At 38.8% G+C, this 21,892-nt stretch overlaps 2 protein-coding genes across 2 annotated transcripts; both read right to left on the minus strand.

The window, feature by feature from the left end:
* Nucleotides 1-2,058: 2,058 nt before the first annotated feature.
* On the minus strand, nt 2,059-3,026 carry LOC123649347 (olfactory receptor 2G3). The gene has a single exon (XM_045567426.1). The coding sequence runs from the start codon at nt 3,008-3,010 to the stop codon at nt 2,066-2,068; it is 945 nt and encodes a 314-aa protein (XP_045423382.1). The 5' UTR covers nt 3,011-3,026; the 3' UTR covers nt 2,059-2,065.
* Nucleotides 3,027-19,815: 16,789 nt separating this feature from the next.
* LOC123649349 (olfactory receptor 2G2-like) lies at nt 19,816-20,769 on the minus strand. The gene has a single exon (XM_045567427.1). The coding sequence runs from the start codon at nt 20,767-20,769 to the stop codon at nt 19,816-19,818; it is 954 nt and encodes a 317-aa protein (XP_045423383.1).
* Nucleotides 20,770-21,892: the final 1,123 nt, after the last annotated feature.

Here is a 21,892-nt window from a genome sequence, read left to right on the forward strand (position 1 = left end):
GAGCCCTTGTGAACTGTAGTTGGGAATATAAAACAATCAGCCACAATGAAAAACAGTATAGAGGTCTCTTAGAAAATTAAAAGTTGAACTACAATATGATCTAGCAATCCTACTTCTGGGTATATATTGAAAAGATTTGAGATAAGAATCTCCATGAGATCGCTGCTTTACCATGTTCATTGCAGCATTATTCACAATATCCAAGTTATGAAATCAATCTGTCTATCAACCAATGAATGAATAAAAAACTGTGGTATGTATACACAATAGAATACAATTCAGTCTTTAAAAAAGAAACAAATTTTGTCATTTATGACAATATGAATGAAACTGGAGGTTCCATTCTAAGTGAAATGAGCCAGGCACAGAAAGATAAATACTGCATGATCTCACTTATATGTGAAATCTTAAAAAGTTGAATTCATAGATGCAGAGAGTAATATGGAGTTTAGGTAGATGTTAGTCAAAGTATACAAAATTTCAGTTAGATAGAAGGGATAAGTTCAGAAGATCCATGTTATACAACATGGTAACTACATGTAATAGCAATTTGTTGTATACTTGAAAATTGCTAAGAGAGTAGATTTTAAATGTTCTTCCCAAAAAACAATGATAAGTATGTGAGGTAATGGATATGTTAATTAGCTTAATTTAACTTTTTCTCAGTGTAAACATATATCAAAATATCATGTTGTATATCATAAATATGTACAATATTTGTCAATTTAAAAGATAAAATGGAGAGAAAGAGAGAGAGGAAGGAAGGAAGGAAAGAAGAAAGCAAGGAAGGGAAGTAAAATGTGGTGTATTCATATAATGGAATATCGTTCAGCTTTAAAAAAAATAAACCTTACCATATGCAACATGACTGAACCTAGGGGACTTTATGCTAAGTGAAATAAGCTCATCACAGAAAGGCAAACAGTGCATGAATTCATTTACATAGGGATCTAAAACAATCACAGGTACAGAAGTGGAGAATAGAATGCTGTTTACTAAGGGATGAAGGAAGGAGATAAGGGAAGAGCTTGTTCAATGGGTGCAAAGTTTCAGTTATAAAAGATGAATAAGTTCTCGAATAGTGCTTATAGTTAACAGTACTATACCGTACACTTAAAAATTTGTTAAAATGTAGGAATCATGTTGTGCCTTTATAGTACAACAACAAAAATGAGACACAAGGAAACTTCCAGAAGTGATGCATGTGTATATTAGCTGAATTGTGGTGGTCTTTTCATGGGTCTGTGCATGTGTCATAACTCATCCAATTGTATATATTTAATATATGTGCTTTTTTGTATATCAGTTATACCTCAAAAAAGCTGATTTTTAGAAAAGAAAATAATGGTGGTTTTGAAATTGATCTAATGCATGAAATAATTTAGAACAAAATTATTTGATTTTTTTTTCTCGCAGAAGGACTGGCTCTACCATGCATAAAGTAACCCTCAGACCACAGAAGGAAATATATTCACTAAATTATGAAAAATAATGTGTTTAGTATATTCTGTTTCTTTTCCTCCTTATTAAATTCTTGAAATGTATTTTAAAGGAGAAATGATTTATGGAAAATAATAGTTAAAACAATATCCTACTGATGAAAAACTTTGGAGTATAAGAAGATATTTCTTCTGCCTATGCAGAGAAAGCACATGTAGCAATTGCTTTCCGACATGAAGCTTTAATGAGTGACATTATAAAGTGAATATAACATGTTCATTTGCCAGAAAACTGAATATTCACTGAAATTGAAAAAAAGCCTCATCATCTAGAGGAACATTTGGTAAATATTTAATGACTTAATTGAATGCCTGGGAGTAAGTTTAAGATGTAAAATATGAATTTTGTGGTGAAGATCACAATTTATACCCATGCACATCCCTCTTTCTCATGGTTTCAGCTCTCAACTTAAATAAGCATATATACAATTTACTTAGTTACACATAAGAGAGAACAAAAGCTCCCTTATGAAGATAAAATAAGTAAATGGTAACTTACTTGGCATTTGGTTTTGACTAAATGGAAGCTGAATAACTGTATGGCTTATAATCCATTCCTTGCACATTCATATTTGTAGGGAACACAGTTTTCCTGACAGAAGTTTCTTCAGTGCTTCTTTCACATCCTTGTTCCTTAAAGTATAGATGATAGGATTTAAGGTGGGGGTCACCATGGTGTAGAAGAGAGAGATGAACTTCCCTTGGTCCTGAGTGTAACTGTCACTGGGCTGCAGGTACATGTAGATTATGGTGCCATAGAAAATAATCACCACTGTGAGGTGGGAGGAGCAGGTGCTGCAGGCTTTGTGTCTTGTCTCTACCGACTTGATCCTCAGCACAGCTCGAGTTATAAAGCCATAGGAGATAAGGATGAATGCTGGTGGAATTACAAGGAAGAGGATGCTAACAACAAAGAGCACCAATTCATTGACAGTGGTGTCCACACAAGCCAACTTGAGGAGAGCCGGTACTTCACAAATAAAATGATCCAGCCTGTGGTTGCCACACAGAGGCAATTGCAAGGTAAAGGTTGCATGGATCAGGGAATTGGCCAAACCACAGAGCCAGGAGACAGTTGCCAGCTGTTGGCAAACCTGTAGGCTCATGATGACTGCATAGTGGAGGGGTTTACAGACAGCAACATAGCGATCCAAGGCCATCACAGCCAAGAGGATGCACTCAGTGGAGCCTAGTGCCAGAGAAATATAGAGCTGGGCCACACAGCCGCCATAAGTGATGGTCTTCTCTGGTCCTCGCAGATTAACCAAGGTCTGGGGAGCAAGGCTGGTCGTGAAACAGAGGTCCAGTAAAGAGAGGTTGCTGAGGAAGAAGTACATAGGGGTGTGGAGAGGGGGATGCAGATAGGACACAATGATGATCGTGAAGTTTCCCAAAAGCGTCAGGAGATAGAAGAAAAGGACAAACACAAAAAGCACAGCCTCCAGGTGAGGATGGTCTGAGAAGCCTAGAAGGATGAAGCTCATCAGGGAACTCTCATTGGCCCATCCCATCCCTCTGCAGGGAACTCCACCTGCTGAGAGATGCATGAAACAGTTATACCTGAGACAGCCTATTCGGGAATAACAGAATGGAGGGGCTGACAGCATCATGGAGACCGACTTGTCCCAACCACCCATTTTTCAGCCCTAATGTGTTGCTGACTTGGGACATCAATCTGTTCCTTTATCCCAAATGAGTCTTCTCTTTGAATGCTTTTGACCTTGGAACAGTCTGGGGACTGATAATTAAAGCTCATCAAAGTGGATGTTTGCATGTTCAATGACCTGCCACTGAGAATAAGTGACTCTCAAAAAAGTGAACAGCATCTCCACAGTTTTTAGCTATCAACAAAAATCTACATACAATATACAATATTCAGGTCTGATCTTAATTGCAATCAGATGGGGACCCTATATGAATCCAACCAATTAAATGAAGGCCTTTAAAGACTTTTAAATGGGTTAAACTGGTATGGAGTGGGATAGAAGATCACTTTTGACATGTAGGGCAGCATTAGTAATAACTAGAAAGAAAGGAAAATACGTGTTTGAGGAAACAAAATATATGATATAAATTCATAATCAATAGTTGAATTGCCAAAAAATGAAAATTCTTTTTAAAAGTATATTTTTATTTATGTAGATATTTAGATACACTAGCCAAAAGTCCTTAATAGTCAAAAAATACTCAAAAAGAATATACTTTATTAATAAAGAGCTAAAGACCTGCTATTGTATCCTTACAAACATAAAATTTGTTTGCAAGAACTCTTAGATAGATCTATTAAAACTCCTAACTTCCAAATTGACAAAAACACAAAACAAATTAGTAATATAAACAGAAATGGGAAAAGCTGACACGAAGGAAACTTGAGGTCATCTGGTGCACATTAGGGCAAGACATGAGGGAGATTCATTTGTCTTCATAAGAAGATTAAAAAAGGTGAGCACTGAAAGTTTGCTTAGAAAAAAAGTATTTGGAGTCAAACTGTGGAAATCATTGAGTGAAATGCAGTTCTTAGCTTTGTTGTGCAGGCAGTGAAATGTCATTAAAGACTCTGAGTACATAGGAGGCTGATATTTTCCATTTCTATTTGGGAAATACTGGCCTGGTCTGGACAGGAAGATGGGTGGGGAGGGATATTGATGTCAGGGGTTGTAGGTAGGAATATTTCAATAGTTTTCGTGATATTAACTGGATTTATGTGTTACGAATAGACTGAGAACTACTGAAAATGACATTAATTGAATAAAAGTCAGTCAGAAGAAAATGACAAAACTAATCTAATACTAACTTTCTAGTGGAAAGAGAGATAAAATGAGAATATTAGATGATTCCGTGCTTCACTTTCAGGATGAGGAATACGTGAAATGACAGAGCATGATTCCCATTCTGAAGAATTTGTGTCTGACTTAGCAAGACTCCCAATTCAAAATATATTTCTCAATTCCGTCAGCCAAAGTTATTCTTCTTGATTGTAAAATAACAACACAGGATTTGAATAAGTTGATTATGTCTAATGTGCATTTTTATATTCCCTGCAGAGCAGGGTGTAGTTTCCTTCCTCCCGCAGAAGTAGAGAGAATGTTTATACAATGTCTGTGGAATGTCAGGTCGTGCTAACCTCAAATGCCTTTCTCTACCTTTTTAGACATTTCTTAATTCTTATTTGTCTCTGTAATTGAGAATCTCTACATTAAACATGTCAAAGGGAATAATAAATGGAAAGACATATATATTAATGTAAGTTCACAGACGAGACTGGTCACAACCACGTTTAGAGAACCAGGCAGAAAGTAAGCTGAGCTTTTCAACAAACACACAAATCAATAACAGATAAGAAAGGGGTTTGAAATTGGGCCAGATTGGGCCAAAAAGGGGATTCTGCTCGTGTTTTCTTAAAATGACAATAAGGAGTGTGCGCACGTGCATGTGTGTGTGTGTGTGTGTGTGTGTGTGTGTGTAGGGAGAAAAAGATTGCAAAGTGAAGAACTCCATAGTTTAGGTTTCAAAAGTTTTGTAAATAACAAGTTTAAAAATGAGAAATATTAATGAGTTTGAATAAGGCTGGTTTAGAATATCTTATCTGACTGAGTAGAATTAATTGGAAACAAAATAATAAAGATGAGGTAGATAATAGGCTGGTAGGAGTTGAAGAGTGATATAGTGAAATTCATGATCTTTGCCTCTCGTTCTCATTCCGACTAAGCCCCCGCCAGCAGCCGGAGTGATGCCCCATACAACGTGGAACCAGGCCATGCCTCCTGTGCACCCACTGCCACATCCCACACACCTAACTCACCATCCTGCCGTACTGAGCAATTTGCAGCCTCCTAACTGCACTTAAACTCAGCCAGGCCTTTTCTCATCTTGCTTCCCACGGCAAGAATGATCGCCAAGGCCCATCACCGGAAATCATCTGCCGGAAATCATCTACATTCTTTTAAGACGGGGCACTGGTCATGTACGTGCAAAGCCATCCTTGACTCTGACTAGCATTCGCCTCTCACATAGCCCCACGCCCCAAACTATTAAGATTCATTTTGTGTCTATCTCATACCCTAAACTTACTTCTATCATGAAAACTACGAGAGAGACAGTACTGACCTAATGTCTTACATCTGTATGTGTCTGCTAAATCCTAAGCTACTTCTTAAACTAAGGGGTCATGTTCTACTCAGATTTTATGGTGTGATGTCAAATGCATACTGGTGTATCAATAAACGCTTGATGAAGCAATGGATGCGTTTTTCAGGTGTCCCATTTCCCGTAGCCTGACTCTTTGTTAGGTGTTTCTGGATGGAAGCTATTGAGGAAAAGAAGTGATTGGTGTCAGTGGGTCGGCTGAGCTGGGAAAGAGCTGAGCTGAAGGTGTCAGAGAAGCCAATTACAGCAACTAGGAGCCAAAATGAAAGTTACAGTGAAGCCTTTAATCCCCTACTACGATGGTATAATCAAGAGTACAACACCGGAGAAGGCACCAATTCCTTCTACTCCCCCTCCGCCCCCCACTTCCCATGGAGAGGTGCACTGGGAAAGCTGAGGTAAGTCAGCACAGCCGGAGGTCACGTCATGGTTGAGGGGGCTGTGAACAAAAGGTCCTGCAGTTTTATGGATCCTGAAACCAGGGAGAGTAAAGAGAGCAACAGGGCTAGGTGCGGAAGGTACTGGACGCTGACTCAAAGATGGGAACGTTGTCTTTAAGATTTTCCCCTTATTCTCCTTTACAAGGTGGCCTTGAAAAAAGAAGACCTGCATCCAAAGGGTCAAAGACAGCGAAGAATAAAGATGCCTAATATAGAAATGTCATGATGTGAAAGATCATGGCCAGACAGAGGGGCCTGAGTCCCTGACTGCAACCCCTCCGAGCATCTTCAGCGCACCGGCCTGTAGCAAGTCTGCACGGGGGCAGCCTCCCCCGTGAGGCCTGCCGAGGAACTGCCAATGGTCAGGATTGAAAAAGCACACATGCGCCTTTAACCACAAGCTGACTCCTCAGTGACCTATGCTGTGGTGCCATCCAGCCCTTGTTCATTACTCCATCTGCCTGCAGAAAGCCTTGGGATGAGCTGAGAAACCATAATCCTGTCCTCTTGCAATCTGGAAGAATCTATTGAAGACAGATGCCTTTCTGGTCTAGTTCATTTTCCAGACCTGGTCTTCCAGAACCACTCTGCCAATTGGTAAAAATATAAGACCAATGGTTATAGATTTCCCAGGATCTGTCCAAGAGTTTTAAGACCAGATTGGAAGTTGACCACCTGACCAGAAAAGTGCCTGGTCTCGTATTTAAGCAAGTATCCTCTACCCATACATATTCTGATGCTTGCTGACCCTCAAGTGTCAGTAACATACAATCACTTTAATATAAGAAAACACAAAACTGAGACCACAATGTTAACAGAGTTGACAAACACTGGTCCTCTGGAAAACATTTTATTCCTGCTCAATAAAATCCAACTGAACACTTTAAACCTACAGTCGTTTGATTAAAGTATACTTACTGTTCCTCTGTTTGAGCTGGCAGAGAGCTTCCAATTCCAAAGGTTTCTAATGGTGTGCTACTTGAGGAAGTTTCCTTTGTAGTATTTGTCATGAGTAATTTTTTTTACAGAAGGCTGAAATTACCTTTAATTGAGTGCTCCACTTAAATTGTAAAGTTGTGTTTTGCGGAATTAAGCATGTGTAAGACAGATAACATGTATGTCTGTCTATCAACCAAGTTGTTTCTATAAATAAAGTTTATCCCCAAAATGTTAATTAATTATACCAATTAATTGCATGACACTAACTTGCACTTGGGAGGAATAACAGGAAGTGGTCCCATCCCCATGTGTGATAGACAAATGCTGAAGTCCAGACAGTTTATCTGTCTCATACAAAGACACCATTATTTAAATGGTAGAACAAACCCAACAGTGAAGAACGCAATAAAGTTTCTATCTTATTAAATTTTATAAACGCCTTCTGACACAATGCATTGAATTTGGACTAAACAAGATTGAATTCTTACTTACCATCAGTGAAATTTAAATGTGTTAGTGTTTTTCACATCTTCAGGAGGCAAATGATATAACATTTTCTTAGCTCTGTTATTTTGTACCAATCAACTGTTGACCCACATGACTACTAGCTTCAAAGCAAAATCTGTTCAAGATTCATATTTTTCACTTGAGCTTTCCCTAAGGAAATTATTTTAGCGGTAATGAAAACTTGGAGAAAAGGGGAACCAGAAGCAGTGAATTTGGCAAGCTTATGAAAGTGCCATGATTTGTTTACACTAAGTCTAGGGAAAACCTGTGTCCCCAGTAGGCAATTAGCAGAGAAACTGACTATCTTCTTGGGATCATCAAGGAAGAATAATGCGTATATTCCCTTAGTGTGAAGCATTCCTTTCTTCCTTCAGTATCATTCTGGGATCTCTGACCTCATAAAGGAAATAGAAACATCATACTTGTCCAACATGAAAGAAAAGAAAAGCAGCTTCCTTCTGCTTTTCCTTCCTCCTTTACTCCAATTACCATAGAGAGGATCTCTCATCCTTTTTAAAGCTGATCCCTTTGCCTGTACTTTGGATTCCCTGTACCATGTACCTTGTTCTAACCTTGGGCATCTTTGTCTTTGGGCAAAGAAACTTTATACTAAAATTATCAGAGCAAATGTCTACAATTACTATCTCTTTTGCAATCTCATCAAATCCTAGTCCAGTGACCTCATTTCTTATCTCATTTAATCTCTCTCCTAGGGAAACCCTCTGCTCATCACTATGTTAATTAGGTGTAGATTTCTCTACTGAGGACCAGATCCATGTATCCTATTTTGAGACTACCATCTCCACTTGCAGATATACCTCAAATGCACTTTGTTCAAATCAAAACCCTCACTGTCAATCATCATGTTTCCTGTAAAAGTGAATGGCATCACCATCAATCCAATTTTGCAAGCTAGCAATTTAGGCCCATCTTTGATGTAACTGCCAACAAATTTATCTACTGGGTATAAGAAGAGCTATGACCAAAATCCAAAACCTATCTTCTGAGTCTGATGTTCTGTCACTTGGCACATTATTTGCCATATTGAAATTGTTAGTTTTCCGTGTGTCTAAATCCTATCCTTTCTTCAATATCCACATTCTTGTATTATCTCTGTATCCTATTGGCCTTCCTTCTTGAATGCTCTCCACTCTGAATTCATAGCCTGATTTTATTTTTTATAATTATATATATATAATAAGAGAAATTTTTTTTATTTCAGAATATTATGGGGGTGCAAATGTCTCAGTTACATATATTGCCTTTGCCCACCCCAGTCAGTTACAAGCGTGCCCACCCCCCAGGGAGTGCACGCCACACCCATTAGATGTGAATTACCCTTCCCCTCCCCCCCACCTTCCCAACATCTGATGAATGTTGCTACCATATGTGCACATAAGTGTTGATCAGATCACTTAATACCACTTTGATATGAGTACATGTGGTACTTGTTTTTCCATTCTTGGGATATTTCACTTAGAAGAATGGGCTCCAGCTCCAGTGATAAAATATACACAACACTCAACTCACATTTTAGTCATTTTTATTGTTATAAAATACATACAACACAAAATTTACCATTTTAACCATTTTTTTAGTGTACAGTTCATTGGTATTAAGTATATTCACCTTGTTGTGTAACCATCACACTATCCATCTCCAGAACCTTTATGATCTTCCAAAACCTGTGTCTACACACATTAAATTGTATAACTCACATATCTCCTCCCCACAGCCCCTGGTAATCATCATCCTACTATCTATTTAATGATATTTATTACTATAGGTACCTCATACGTGTGAAATTATACACTAACTGTCAGTTGGTTACTGGCATATTTTATTGGCAAAATGTTTTCAAGGATCACCCATGTTGTAGAATATATCAAAATTTCATTTCTGTTTAAAGCTCAATAATATTCCATTTATTTACAGACCCCATTTTGTTCATCATTTTATCTATGACAGACATTGGGCTGTTCATCTCTGGGACATTGTGAATAATCCTGCTGTGAACATGGGTTTACAAATATAAATTAGAGTTTCTATTTACATCTCCATGGGATATATATCTAGAAGTAGAATTGTGGGACACTGTGAACTCTACTTTTAAGTTTTTGAGGAACTGCCATGCGGTTTTCAAAAGTGGCTATACTATCTTACATTTCCACCAGCAATGCACAAGTGTTACAATGTCTTCATGTTCTTGCCAACACTTAATATTTTCTATTTTATTCTTGATGTTGATGTTTTTTCTTTTCTCACTAATTGGTATTTCATGGTGGTTTGGTTTGCATTTCTATTAAGAGTAGTAATGTTGTGCTTTTCTCATATTCCTGTTGGCTATTTGTATATCTTCTTTAGAGAAGTCTATTCAAGTGGTTTGCACATTTTTACTCATTTTGTTGTTGTTTTTATTGTTGAGTTATAGATGTGTTCTTTATATATGCTAGATATTAACCTTTAATTAAATATATGATTTGGAAATATTTTCTCCTGTTCTATAGGTTACTTTTTCACTCTGTTGATTATGTACTTTGATATACAAAACTTTGCAGCAATGTTTGTGTTGTCTATTTTGTTTTGTTTTACTTTTGAGGTATTCTCTTTGTTTTGCCTTTGTTTCCTATGCTTTTGGTGTCATAGCCAAGAAATCATTGCCAAATCCAATGTCATAAAGTTGTTCCCCTATTTTTTTCTTCAAGGAGTTTTATAGTTTGGGATCTTATGTTTAGATATATGTAAGGGTTTATGTCTGAGTTCTCCAGTCTCTTATATTGATCTGTATGTTTGTATTTATGCCAGTACCACAGTGTTTTGATTACTGTAGTTTTATAATATGTTTTGAAATGAAGACATGTGAGTGATCCAAATTTGTTCTTTTTCAAAATTTTTCTGGCTATTCAGTCCCTTAAGATTCCACACAAATTTTAGAAAGAATTTTTCTATTTCTGCAAAAATATTGTTCAGATTTAACAAGGATTTCACTGAAGCTGTAAATTGCTTTCTACAGTATTGGTATCATAGTAACATTAAGTCTTCCAATCCATGAACATGGAATATTCTTCCATTTATTTGTGCCCTCTTTGATTTCTTTCCCCAATGTTTTGCACTTTTCAGTATGAAAGTATCTTAGTCCATTTGTGCTGCTATCATAGAACACCTGAGACTGAGTATAGGCATACTCATTTTACTGCACTTTGCTTTATTGTGTTTCACAGATATTGCAACTTTTTTACAAATTGAAAGTTTATGGCAACACTGTGTGGAGCAAGTCTATCAGTGCCGTTTTTCCAACAGCATGCTCTTACTTCATGTCTCGTAATTACAGTTTGGAAATTATCACAATATTTCAAACCTTTTCATTATTGTTATATCTGTTATGGTGATCTGTGATCAGTGATCTTTGATGTTAATATCATAATTGTTTTAGGGCACCATGAACCACACTTATATAAGATGACTAACTTGACTGATCAATGTTGTGTGGTCTCTAGCTGCTCCATTTACTGGCCATTCCCTAGTCTTTTTTCCTCTCTCTGGCCTCCCTGTTCCCTGAGGCACAACAATATTAAAATCAGATCACTTAGTAACCCTAGAATGACCTTTAAGTGTTCAAGTGAAAGGAAGAGTTGCATGTCTCTCACTTTTAAATCAAAAGCTAGAAATAATTGGACTTAGTAAGGAAAGCAAATTGAAAGCTAAGACAAGCCAAAAATCTAGATCTTTTGTGCCAAACAGCCAAGTTGTGAATTCAAAGAAAAGGTTCTTGAAGAAAATTAAAAGTGCAACTCCAGTCAACGCACAAATGATAAAAAAGTGAAACAGCCTTATTGCTGATATGGAGAAAGTTTTATTGGTCTGGATAGGAAATCACACCAGTCACAACATTCTCTTAGAACAAAGTCTAATCCAGAGAAAAGCCCTAACTCTCTTCAATTTTATGAAGGCTGAGAGAGGTGAGGAAGCTGCAGAAGAAAACTTTGAAGCTAGCAGAGGTTTGTTCATGAGGTTTAAGAAAAGAAGCCATCTTTGCCACATAAAAGTGCAAAGTTTAGCAGTAAGTGCTGATGCATTAATAGAAGCTGCAGCAAGTGATTCAGAAGATCTACCTAAGATAATTGATGAAAGTGATTATACCAATCAACAGATTTTCAACATAGACAAAATACCCTTTTACTGTAATAATATGCCATCCAGTACCTAGCAAGGAGGAGGAGAAGAAATGCCTGGTTTCAAGGCTTCAAAGGATAGGCTGTCTTTATTGTTAGAGGTTAATGCAGCTGGTGACTTTCAAGTTGAAGCCAATGCTCATTTACCATTTCTTTTTTTTTTTTTTACTTTTTTTTATTTCAGCATATTACGGGGGTACAAATGTTTAGGTTATGTATATTGCCTTTGCCCCACCCACGTCAGAGCTACAAGCATGTCCATCCCCCAGACAGTGCGCACTGCACCCATTAGGTGTGAATATGCTCGTCCTCTCCTCCCCCTCCCATCTGCCCACACCTGATGAATGTTATTACTGTATGTGAACTTCAGTGTTGATCAGTTAATACTGATTTGATGGTGAGTACATGTGCTGCTTGTTTCTCCATTCTTGGGATGCTTCACTTAGTAGAATCGGTTCCAGCTCTATCCAAGATAACACAAGTGGTATTATATCACCATTGTTTTTTTGTGGCTGAGTAGAACTCCATGGTGTACATATACCACATTTTATTAATCCACTCATATATTGATGGGCACTTGGATTGTTTCCACATCTTTGCAATTGTGAATTGTGCTGCTATAAACAATCGAGTGCAAATGTCTTTTTTATAGAATGTCTTTTGCTCTTTTCAGTAGATTCCCAGTAATGGGATTGCTGGACAAAATGGTAGGTCTACTTGTATCTCTTTGAGGTATCTCCATATTGCTTTCCACAGAGGCTGCACTGGTTTGCAGTCCCACCAGCAGTGTATGAGTGTTCCTGTGTCTCCGCATCCATGCCAACATTTATTGTTTTTGGACTTTTTGATAAAGGCCATTCTCACTGGGGATAAGTGATATCTCATTGTGGTTTTGATTTGCATTTCCCTAATGATTAGACATGTTGAGCATTTTTTCATATGTTGGCCATTAGTCTATCTTCTTTTGAAAAGTTTCTATTCATGTCCTTTGCCCACTTTTTGATAGGATTGTTTAATTTTTTCTTGCTGATTTTCCTGAGTTCTATATAGATTCCAGTCATCAGCCCTTTATCAGATGTGTAACATGAGAATATTTTTTCCCATTTTGTAGGTTGTCTGTTTGCTCTCATTATAGTTTCCAATGCTCATTTACCATTTCAAAAATCCTAGGGCCCTTAAGAATTACACTAAATCTACTCTGCCTGTGTTCTGTAAATGTAACAACAAAGCCTGGATTGACAGCACATATGTTTACAGCATGGTTTGCTGAACATTTTAAACCCATTGCTGAGACCTACTGCTCAGAAAAAAAGATGCTTTTCAAAATATTACTGCTCATTAACAATGCACCTAGTCACTCAACAGCTCTGATAGAGATGTACAAGGATATTAATGTTTTTGTGTCTGCTAATACAACATCCATTCTGCAGCCCATGGACCAAGGAGTAATTTTGACATTCAAGTCTTATTATTTAAGAAATACATTTTGTAAGGCTATATCTGCCACAGACAGTGATTCCTCAAATACCTCTGGGCAGAGTAAATTGATAACCTTCTGGAAAACCTTCACCATTCTGGATGCCATTAAAAACATTCATGGTTCATAGGAGTAGGTCAAAATATCAACATTCACAGGAATTTAGAAGTTGATTCCAACCTTCATGGATAACTTTGAGGGGTACAAGACTTCAGTGAAGAAAGTGACTGCAGATGTGGTGGAAACAGTAAGAGAACTAGAATTAGAATAGGAGCTTGAAGATGTGACTAAATCATTGCAATCTCACAAAAAAACTTTAACTGATGAGGAGGTGCTTTTTATGGATGAGCAAAGAAAGTGGTTTCTTAATGGGATCTACTCCTGTTGAAGATGCTGTAAACATCTTTGAAATGACACCAAAGGATTTAGAATATTACATAAATGTAGTTTATAAAGTAGCAGCAGGTCTTGAGAGGACTCAGTCCAATTTGGAAAGAAGTTTTAGTGTGGGTAAAATGCTATCAAACAGTATTCTATTGCATGCTATAGAGAAACACTTCATGAAAGGAAGAGTCAATTGATGTGTCAAATTATATTGTTTTATTTTAAGGAATTGCTACAACTATCCCAACTTTCAGCAGCTACCACCTTGATTAGTCAGCAGTCATAAACATCAAAGCAAGAGCCTCCACCAACAAAAAGATTATGACTTGCTGAAGGCTCAGGTGATTGCTTGCATTTTTTAGCAATAAAGTATTTTTAATTAAGGTATGTACTTTTTTTAGACATAATGCTGTTCTACACTTAATAGACTACAGCATAGTGTAAGCATAACGTATGTGCACTGGGAGGCCAAAAATTTGTGTGACTCATTTTATGGTGATATTTGCTTTATTGTGGTGGTCTGGAACCAAACTTGCAATATCTGTGAGGTATGCCCTTAGTTTATAAAGAACAGAAATTTGTTTCCTCACAGTTCTGGAGGCTTGGAAGTCCAAGATCAAGGTGCTGGGATCTTTCAAGGGCCCTCCTACTGTGTCTGGAGGAGAGAAAGGCCATGTTCTCACATGGCAGAAGGAAAACAGGCAAGAGGGCGAATTCACTTCTGCAAGCCCTTCCGTTAATGGCATTAATCCATTCATGAGGCCATTTGTGACCTAAACACCTCCCATTAGTTCTCATCTCCCAACACTGATGCAATGAGAATTAAGTTTCCAACACGTGAATTTTGGGGGGCCACATTAAAACCATAGCACTTTTCCCCTGGCCCCCCCAAAATGCATGTCCTTCTCACATGCAAAATACATTCATTCCATTCCAATAGCTCCAAAAGTCTCAACTGGATCAGATATAGCTGAGATTCAAGGTATGATTCGCCCTGAGGCAAATTTCCCTTTCAGCTGTGACCCTGTGAAATTAAATAAGTTACGTACTTTCAAAATACTTCCAGGCATAGGATAGACATTTCTATTCCCAAAGGGAAAAGAAGCTAGAAGAACAGGGTAACACCTACCAAGCAAGTCCAAAACCCAATAGGGGTTATATCTTAAGGCTTGAGAACATTATATCTTAAGGCTTGAGAATAATTTTTTTTTTACTCCATATTCCACCTTCTGGGTACACAGGAGTGGGGGTTGGGCCCCAAGACCTTGGGTAGCCCCACCCCCATGGTTTTGCTGGGCACAGCTCATACTTCCACACTTACACGTTGAAATTGCCTGCCTCTAGCTCTTTCAGGCTGGCACTGTGTGCTGGTGGCTCTACAGTTCTGGGACCTCAGAGGAGACCCCACTCTTGTGGCTTCACTACATGTTGTCCTAGTGGGGGTCCCTGTCACTGCCCTGATACTACAGTTCTGCCAGGAATTGCTCTGATGGGGGCTCTCTGTGATGCCTCTACTTTTATGACAGGTTTCTGCTTGGGCCCTCGGGTTGTCCAAGACATCCTTCGAAACCTAAGTGGAGGAAACCCTATCTCCACAGCTCTTGCACTCTGCACACCTGCAGAATTAGCGCCACATGGGCATTGACAAGGTATTTGGCTTGTGCCTTCCAGAGTGATTGCCTGAGCTGCTCCTGGAATTGCTCGAGCACAGTTGGGGGCGCTAAGGAGCATTGCAGCAGAATGCAGGGAGCAGGGACCCAAGGTGGCACTGGTCAGTGAGCCCCAAGGTTCTACAGGCATACTGGCCCCTCTTCCAAGACCTTTCTGCCCTCAAAGCGCTGGCACTCTGGGTCTGTAATTGGTGTGGCAGCCTCAAAGATCTTCAAAAGGCCTTCAAGGTCATTCTCGCATTGTCCTGATGAATAGCACCTGGCTTCCTTCTAGGCACACCAATCTCCTTACCAAGCAGCCTCCTGGCCACACCCTTGGTTTTTTTCCTGAACACGCTTTTTTATTCTTTACGTGGAAAGGCAGATTTTCCAAATGCTTACATTCTCCTTCCCTTTGCATTATTAATTTCATCTTTAAATTGTTTATCTCTTCTTGCATTTTACTATAAGAAGTAAAAAGCCATGAACTATTCTGAATGCTTTTCTTGGCTATTTCTTCTGCCAGATATCGTAATTTATTGCTCTTCAGTTTGGGCTTCCATAAAATCTTGGGACTTAAACATAATTTAGTCAAATTCTTTGTCACATTATAACAAGGATGGCCTTTCCTCCAGTGTCTAATACCTTATTCCTCACTCATCTGACACCTCATCTGAGTAGCCTTTACTGTCCATATTTCTACCAATAGTCTGTACACAACCATTGAACCATAAAGAAGAAATAAAATCATGTTATTTGCAGCAACATGAATGGAACTGGAGGTCATTATGCTATTTTTTTTTTAATTTGGAGACAGGGTCTGGCTCTGTTGCCCAGGCTGGAGAGGAGTAACATGACCATAGATCACTGCAACTTCAAATTCCTGGGTTCAAGCAATCCTTCTGCCTCAGCCTCCTTAGTCGCTAGGACTACAGGTACACTCCACCTTGCCTGGCTGATTTTTTTATTTTTTGTAGAGAAAGGGTTTCACTGTGTTGCCCAGGCTGGTCTGGAACTCCTGGCCTCAAGTGATCCTCTTGCCTCGGCCTCCCAAAATGCTGGGATTACAGGTGTGAGCCGCCACACCTGGCCTTGTTATGTTTTTTTGATTCTCCAATGTACACAATATTTTTGCATGCCTTAATTTCTCAATAACAAAAAGATCTCAGACCTGCTTTTTCTTAGGGCCCTTGATATTTTATTGTATTCCTGTGCCCAAAATCCCTCGTCCCAGGTACAGGAGGAGATGTGGTCCCTTGCAGCTTTCAGGAGCGGTGCCTGCCCCTTCTGCCGCTTTTCCGATCCTAAATTCGGAGCTATGTGGCTTTCCCCATTTGCATTCTGAATTAGGCAAAAAAGACCTCTCAGGCAGCCCCAGACACACTGGAACATTATAAGTAAGGTTTGCTCTGCTACTTCCAGTTAAAAGGACGGAACGGGCGATGTGCCACTGCCTTGTGCCATATGCACGGAACCACACAAGTTAGGGGCTGAGACAAGGGGGAGTAAAAACAGCAGATTTCTGACGAGATGAATGTAGCTTTTTCTTGATTATGCATTTATTTGGTTGTTGTAGCTCTTTTATAGCCTTTGACTGATTTCAGAGGTCCTATACGGTTATTTTAGCCAAACTCTTGCTGTTTTAATGTTCACATGTGGGAATGACAGCCTGAAGCTTCCCAGTCTGCCGTCTTGCTGATGTCAATTAAAAAAAAATCTTACATATTATCATAAATGAGATACAATATTGCTTGCATAATCGTTGCTTGGGAAGAAAAAGCATCATTGACATCTTTGTTTTTTCCAATTTTCTTCACTGGACTTAGCTAGCATATGAAATGTTTAATAAATCCCTGTTATATTAATTCATGACTTGTCTTGAGGTCTTAACTTTGCATTTGTTACAACATTCACCCGGGATGAATGGGGGGAATGAAATTATCGGCCCTTCCCACTTCCAATCAATTCCTCAGCATGTGAGTCTGAGGCCAGATGCAGGTGCTGCCGTGGTTCCCGGGCTGTGGAATGACTAACTCTGCTCCATTTATGCCCACAACTCACCAGTGACTAACGGGGAAGGCTGATGAGGGCAAGCGTTACCCGGGTGACACTTCTACAACATGAACCAACTTAACCTCCCTGGGCTTTCATCATTTCTACACTCCCTGCCAGGCTTGCAGAAACTTCATCACTCGCCAGCGCCCCCTGCACAGCTTTCTGTCTTCCCATCTTACCTCACAGTCCTTGTTCCACAAAGCTGCACTTTATGTCCAGCAACATTTTCTTTATTCCCAAAAAGCACAGTTGACTAGAAAATAAAGGCCCAACATAAAATTAGCTGAAGAGCCTACTTACTCTACAAATATTTTACGCAGTGTAGTTTAAAAGCATTTGGAATGATTTACTGAAAATCCACAGCAGGCAATGATACAGCATTATTTTTATTTTGATAACATACAGAGGAACTTTGTCAAGTGGTTATAGTACTGCAACTGCTCAAGATGAAAAAACTATATTTGCAAACATATTTTTAAAACTTCCCAGCTTGTAAACCAGATCTTGTAAGGTCAGGCTGTTTGCTGGTTTCAAAACAGTGCAGGAAGTGAGATTACTGCTTCTAATTTGGGGAAGGAATGCAGTATTCCCGGGAAGGTAAATGAGGCCAGCACAAGAAAGAAAGAGCTATCGGGAAGATGCGAGTGTTTCTCACGCATGCTGTGTCATAGCTGACTTAACCCTGCTCAAAACATCATCTTGTTTAAAGTGTTCTAAACTCATGAGTTTTATAAGGAGCACAAGGTTATAGTCACTCTAAGAATAGAAGCCCCCAGGGAATTTGTAGAAATTTGGGGGAGTTTTGGCAGAGGGCATGTAATTGGTTGGTTCGATGTCCATGTCACCCAGATCTGGAATGTCAGGATAAAACTCCAGCTGGTATCTTGACTGCATTGCCTTATGTAAAGTCTTCTACTAGAAACTCTTTCCTTTCCCAATTCAACCCCTCCTCTATAGCCCTCCAGGGTTACTCCCTAGATTTATTGAGGTCATAGGTTAAATGCCACCTTCTCAGGAAGCCTTTAGTTAGCTCCTTGATATTCAGTTGCATAACTCCCATTATTTTTTCCTTCATGGACCTTATCCCAATTTCATTTCCTTGATTATCGTGTAGTTTTTTAGGGTCCATCTGTCCTAAAAGTGATGAGTCCAATGTGGGCATGTATCATTTATTTCTGGTTTTCTCCCTATACTTAGCAATTAGCACAGTATGTGGCATCCAGTCCTGGGTCACCAAAAATGTAGTGAATGAGTAAATAAACAATTGCAAGATTAATACTCTAGACATGGAAAGGATAGAAGCCAGACAATGTGTTATCCTCCTAATTGTGCCTCTGATTCTGAGCAGTTATAAATGACACTTCATTGCTTGACTTTTTATTCTTTATTTGAAATATTACCATGTTTGGATGTACAAAACCCTCCCACAATATTCTTCCTCATCTCATTGAATTCATTTATTTATTTTGATGTAAGTTTGAACATAGAGCATAGTTTTCCACTATAGACTATACAACCTAGTGCTTGCTACAATGCAGTGAAATAGAAAGTAAGTATACCATGAGTTCACACAAATTTTCCTAGAATCAAGATGCAAAAATTACTCATTTCCAGAAAAGGAATGGTATGGGAAGAGGTCATTTAGAATGAAGCCATGGGAAATGAAGGACAGCATTTTTGTGCAAATAATTAAAACAATTTGAATAAGCTTTTATCTGGAAGATAAATCTCTAAATTATGAAGATATGTTTTATATAAAGAAATGTAGAGTTATAACAATAATGTGTTATTATTTATATGTGTGCATGTGAGCCATAGAAAATTCAGTCACTGTGCTTTTTCTAGGTTCTCAGCCTCCAGCGTTAGGCAATTCAAATTGATTTATTGATTCAACTATAAAACCAAAGAACCACTCTCTTTCCATCATTTTCACCCCTTACTTTTGATGTGTGCCTTTTGTCTTTCCTAGACCTTTGTTGCTTTTGTACCTCTATACATATCTTTCACATTTTAAATGGCTGTCATAGAGGGTATAATAAAAAAATTGCTTCATGATAGCATGCTCAACATGCACCCAATCTCGGCTACATCTTAGGAACAAATATGCCACATGTCCACCTAGAACTACAGGAAGGCTCAGAGATAAATGTGTTATTTGCAGCTGAAAAAAGAATAATTAACTGATCTAAACATTTCTTGAATATTCCCATGTTTGTCTTATCTGGTAAAGCATTTTTACAAGTCATTTCATGTGTACTAAATAAATAATACATTCAGTAGAAAAGACACTGAAGCACAGATTGACTAAAATACTCACTTTATACTATTACTGGACAATGGCAAAGTTGGGACTTTATAGACATATACTCCATATATGTTTATAGACACATATTCCATGGTATTTTACATGATGCAAAATATTGTATATGTATTTAACCAAAACAAAATGGGTGGAAATGACCCCAAAAGCCTCCTATGAAAAGATGTTATTTTTTGCCACAAAAAGATGGTTATCACAGTGTCATTTTAAAAAAATATTTTTTATAATCATGTAAAGTTTACTCGCACAATCTTCCCTAGAATTTTCTTTAGTGCCCCTTTAACATCCTTATTTCTCAGGGTATAAATAAGAGGGTTAAGCATAGGGGTCACCACGGTGTAAAAGAGGGAAACAAACTTCCCCTGGTCCTTGGATCTACTCTTGGCTGGCTGCAGGTACATGAAGATGATGGTTCCATAGAAGACGATGACGACCGTCAGGTGGGAGGAGCAGGTCCCAAATGCTTTACATCGTCCAAAGACTGACTCGATCCTCAGAATGGCTTGGGCAATGTACCCATAAGAAATCAGGATGAGTGACAGAGGCAGCACCAGGAATAGGACACTAGCCACAAAGAGCTCTGCCTGGTTGAACGTGGTGTCCACGCAAGCCAACTGGATGAGCACAGGGACCTCACAGAAGAAATGATCCACTTGGCGATGCCCACAGAAGGGCAGCTGCAGAGTGAGAGTGGACTGTACCAGGGTGGTGGCCATGCCACTGAGCCATGCTGTAGATGCCAGGGCCATGCAGAGACGGGGATGCATTAAGACGGTGTAATGGAGGGGACGGCAGACAGCCACATAGCGATCATAGGACATCACAGCCAGGAGGACACACTCAGTGGATCCCAGAGCAAGGGAGACGTAGAGCTGAACCACACAGCCACCATAGGTGATGGTTTTCATGGGGTCCCGCAGGTTTACCAGGAGCTGGGGAATAACACTGCTGGTGAAGCACAGGTCCAGGAAGGAGAGATGGGAAAGAAAGAAATACATTGGCGTGTGAAGCTTGGGTTCCAGACGAGACACCAGAATGATGGTGGTGTTCCCCAAAAGAGTTAGTAAATACAGGATCAATATGACCACAAATAGAACCTTCTGTAACTGAGGATGATCAGAAAAGCCTAACAGGATGAAACCTGTTAGGTTGCTGTCATTGGTACTCCTCACCATCCTCATATGCAAAGTATGTTCCCAAAGGCTGAGGCATAGCTGAGAAAGATGACACAACACGTGAGGTCAAATGAGTGACAGCGTTACCACCTCCCAAAGTATTGTATGTCAAGTGCTTACAAGCTACGTCTTTATAGCTGGTGACTTAGACCTGTTTACCTTCCTAATGAATGCACTCTAAGTAAACGCAAGACACATCCTCTTAATGTCTCAGCTGTCCTCTGATGCTCTCCAAAGCAGAGAAGAACAGACGGATCGAGACATACTATCATCTTATAGGTTAGACCATCCTTTCCATTGAACCAAATTTACTCCTTTGCATAATAGTAATGTCTTTCTAGTTACAGAAAGGGGGAAACTCAGATAATTCTAACTAGAGACCAAAACCTGAGGTTTTATTTCACCAATTTTCAATTAAGAGAGAAAAAGCATTTTTCATCATCCCCAAAGTGTGGAAATTAGTTATTAGGTTAGATGGTTGAAATATACTAGATATAACTGGCATTAATTAAAAACCAACTCCTGAGAACCTGCGTGATGTGGCCAAAGGTACGCACTTAGTGAGTCGTAAAAGCAACACTTGAATCTGTTTCTTCTGAATTTACGCCGCTGTTCATTCCACACTCTCTTTCCTCTTCCTTCCTTCAGTTCTTGTTTGTTTGCTTGCTTTTATTTTTTGCTTGCTTCCTTTTACAGGGACCTAAGATGCTCCTGGCCCCCAAACTACCTTTCAATAAAGAACAGTTATCTTTATGATTTTAGATATTTTCTTCCTGGAATCATTTGCACTTTAAGCATCAGCTCAAAGTGTAGATGCAAAATGTGCTTCCTGTTACTGGAAGCATTATAATTAAAGGGGTGTTTCATTTCCAAATAAAAATTATATCTTATTTCATTTCCAAGTAGACATTATATCTGATTTATGAAATGATACTACTCAGGAAGATGCTAATTAATTCTTCATTATGGAAAGGTCAGTTCTTCCATTATCCCCACAGTTACCAAGGTGTCTTCTCTTAGAAGAAAATATCCTTTACTATTGTACACGCCTATAATCTTTGTTCCTAACTGTATGGAAACCTTGCTAAGAGATTAGGCTTGTGTTTTGATGTTTTTTGTTTCGTTTTGT

Source organism: Lemur catta, chromosome 13 (genome assembly GCF_020740605.2).
Source record: "Lemur catta isolate mLemCat1 chromosome 13, mLemCat1.pri, whole genome shotgun sequence".
In the NCBI taxonomy this organism is placed as follows: domain Eukaryota; kingdom Metazoa; phylum Chordata; class Mammalia; order Primates; family Lemuridae; genus Lemur; species Lemur catta.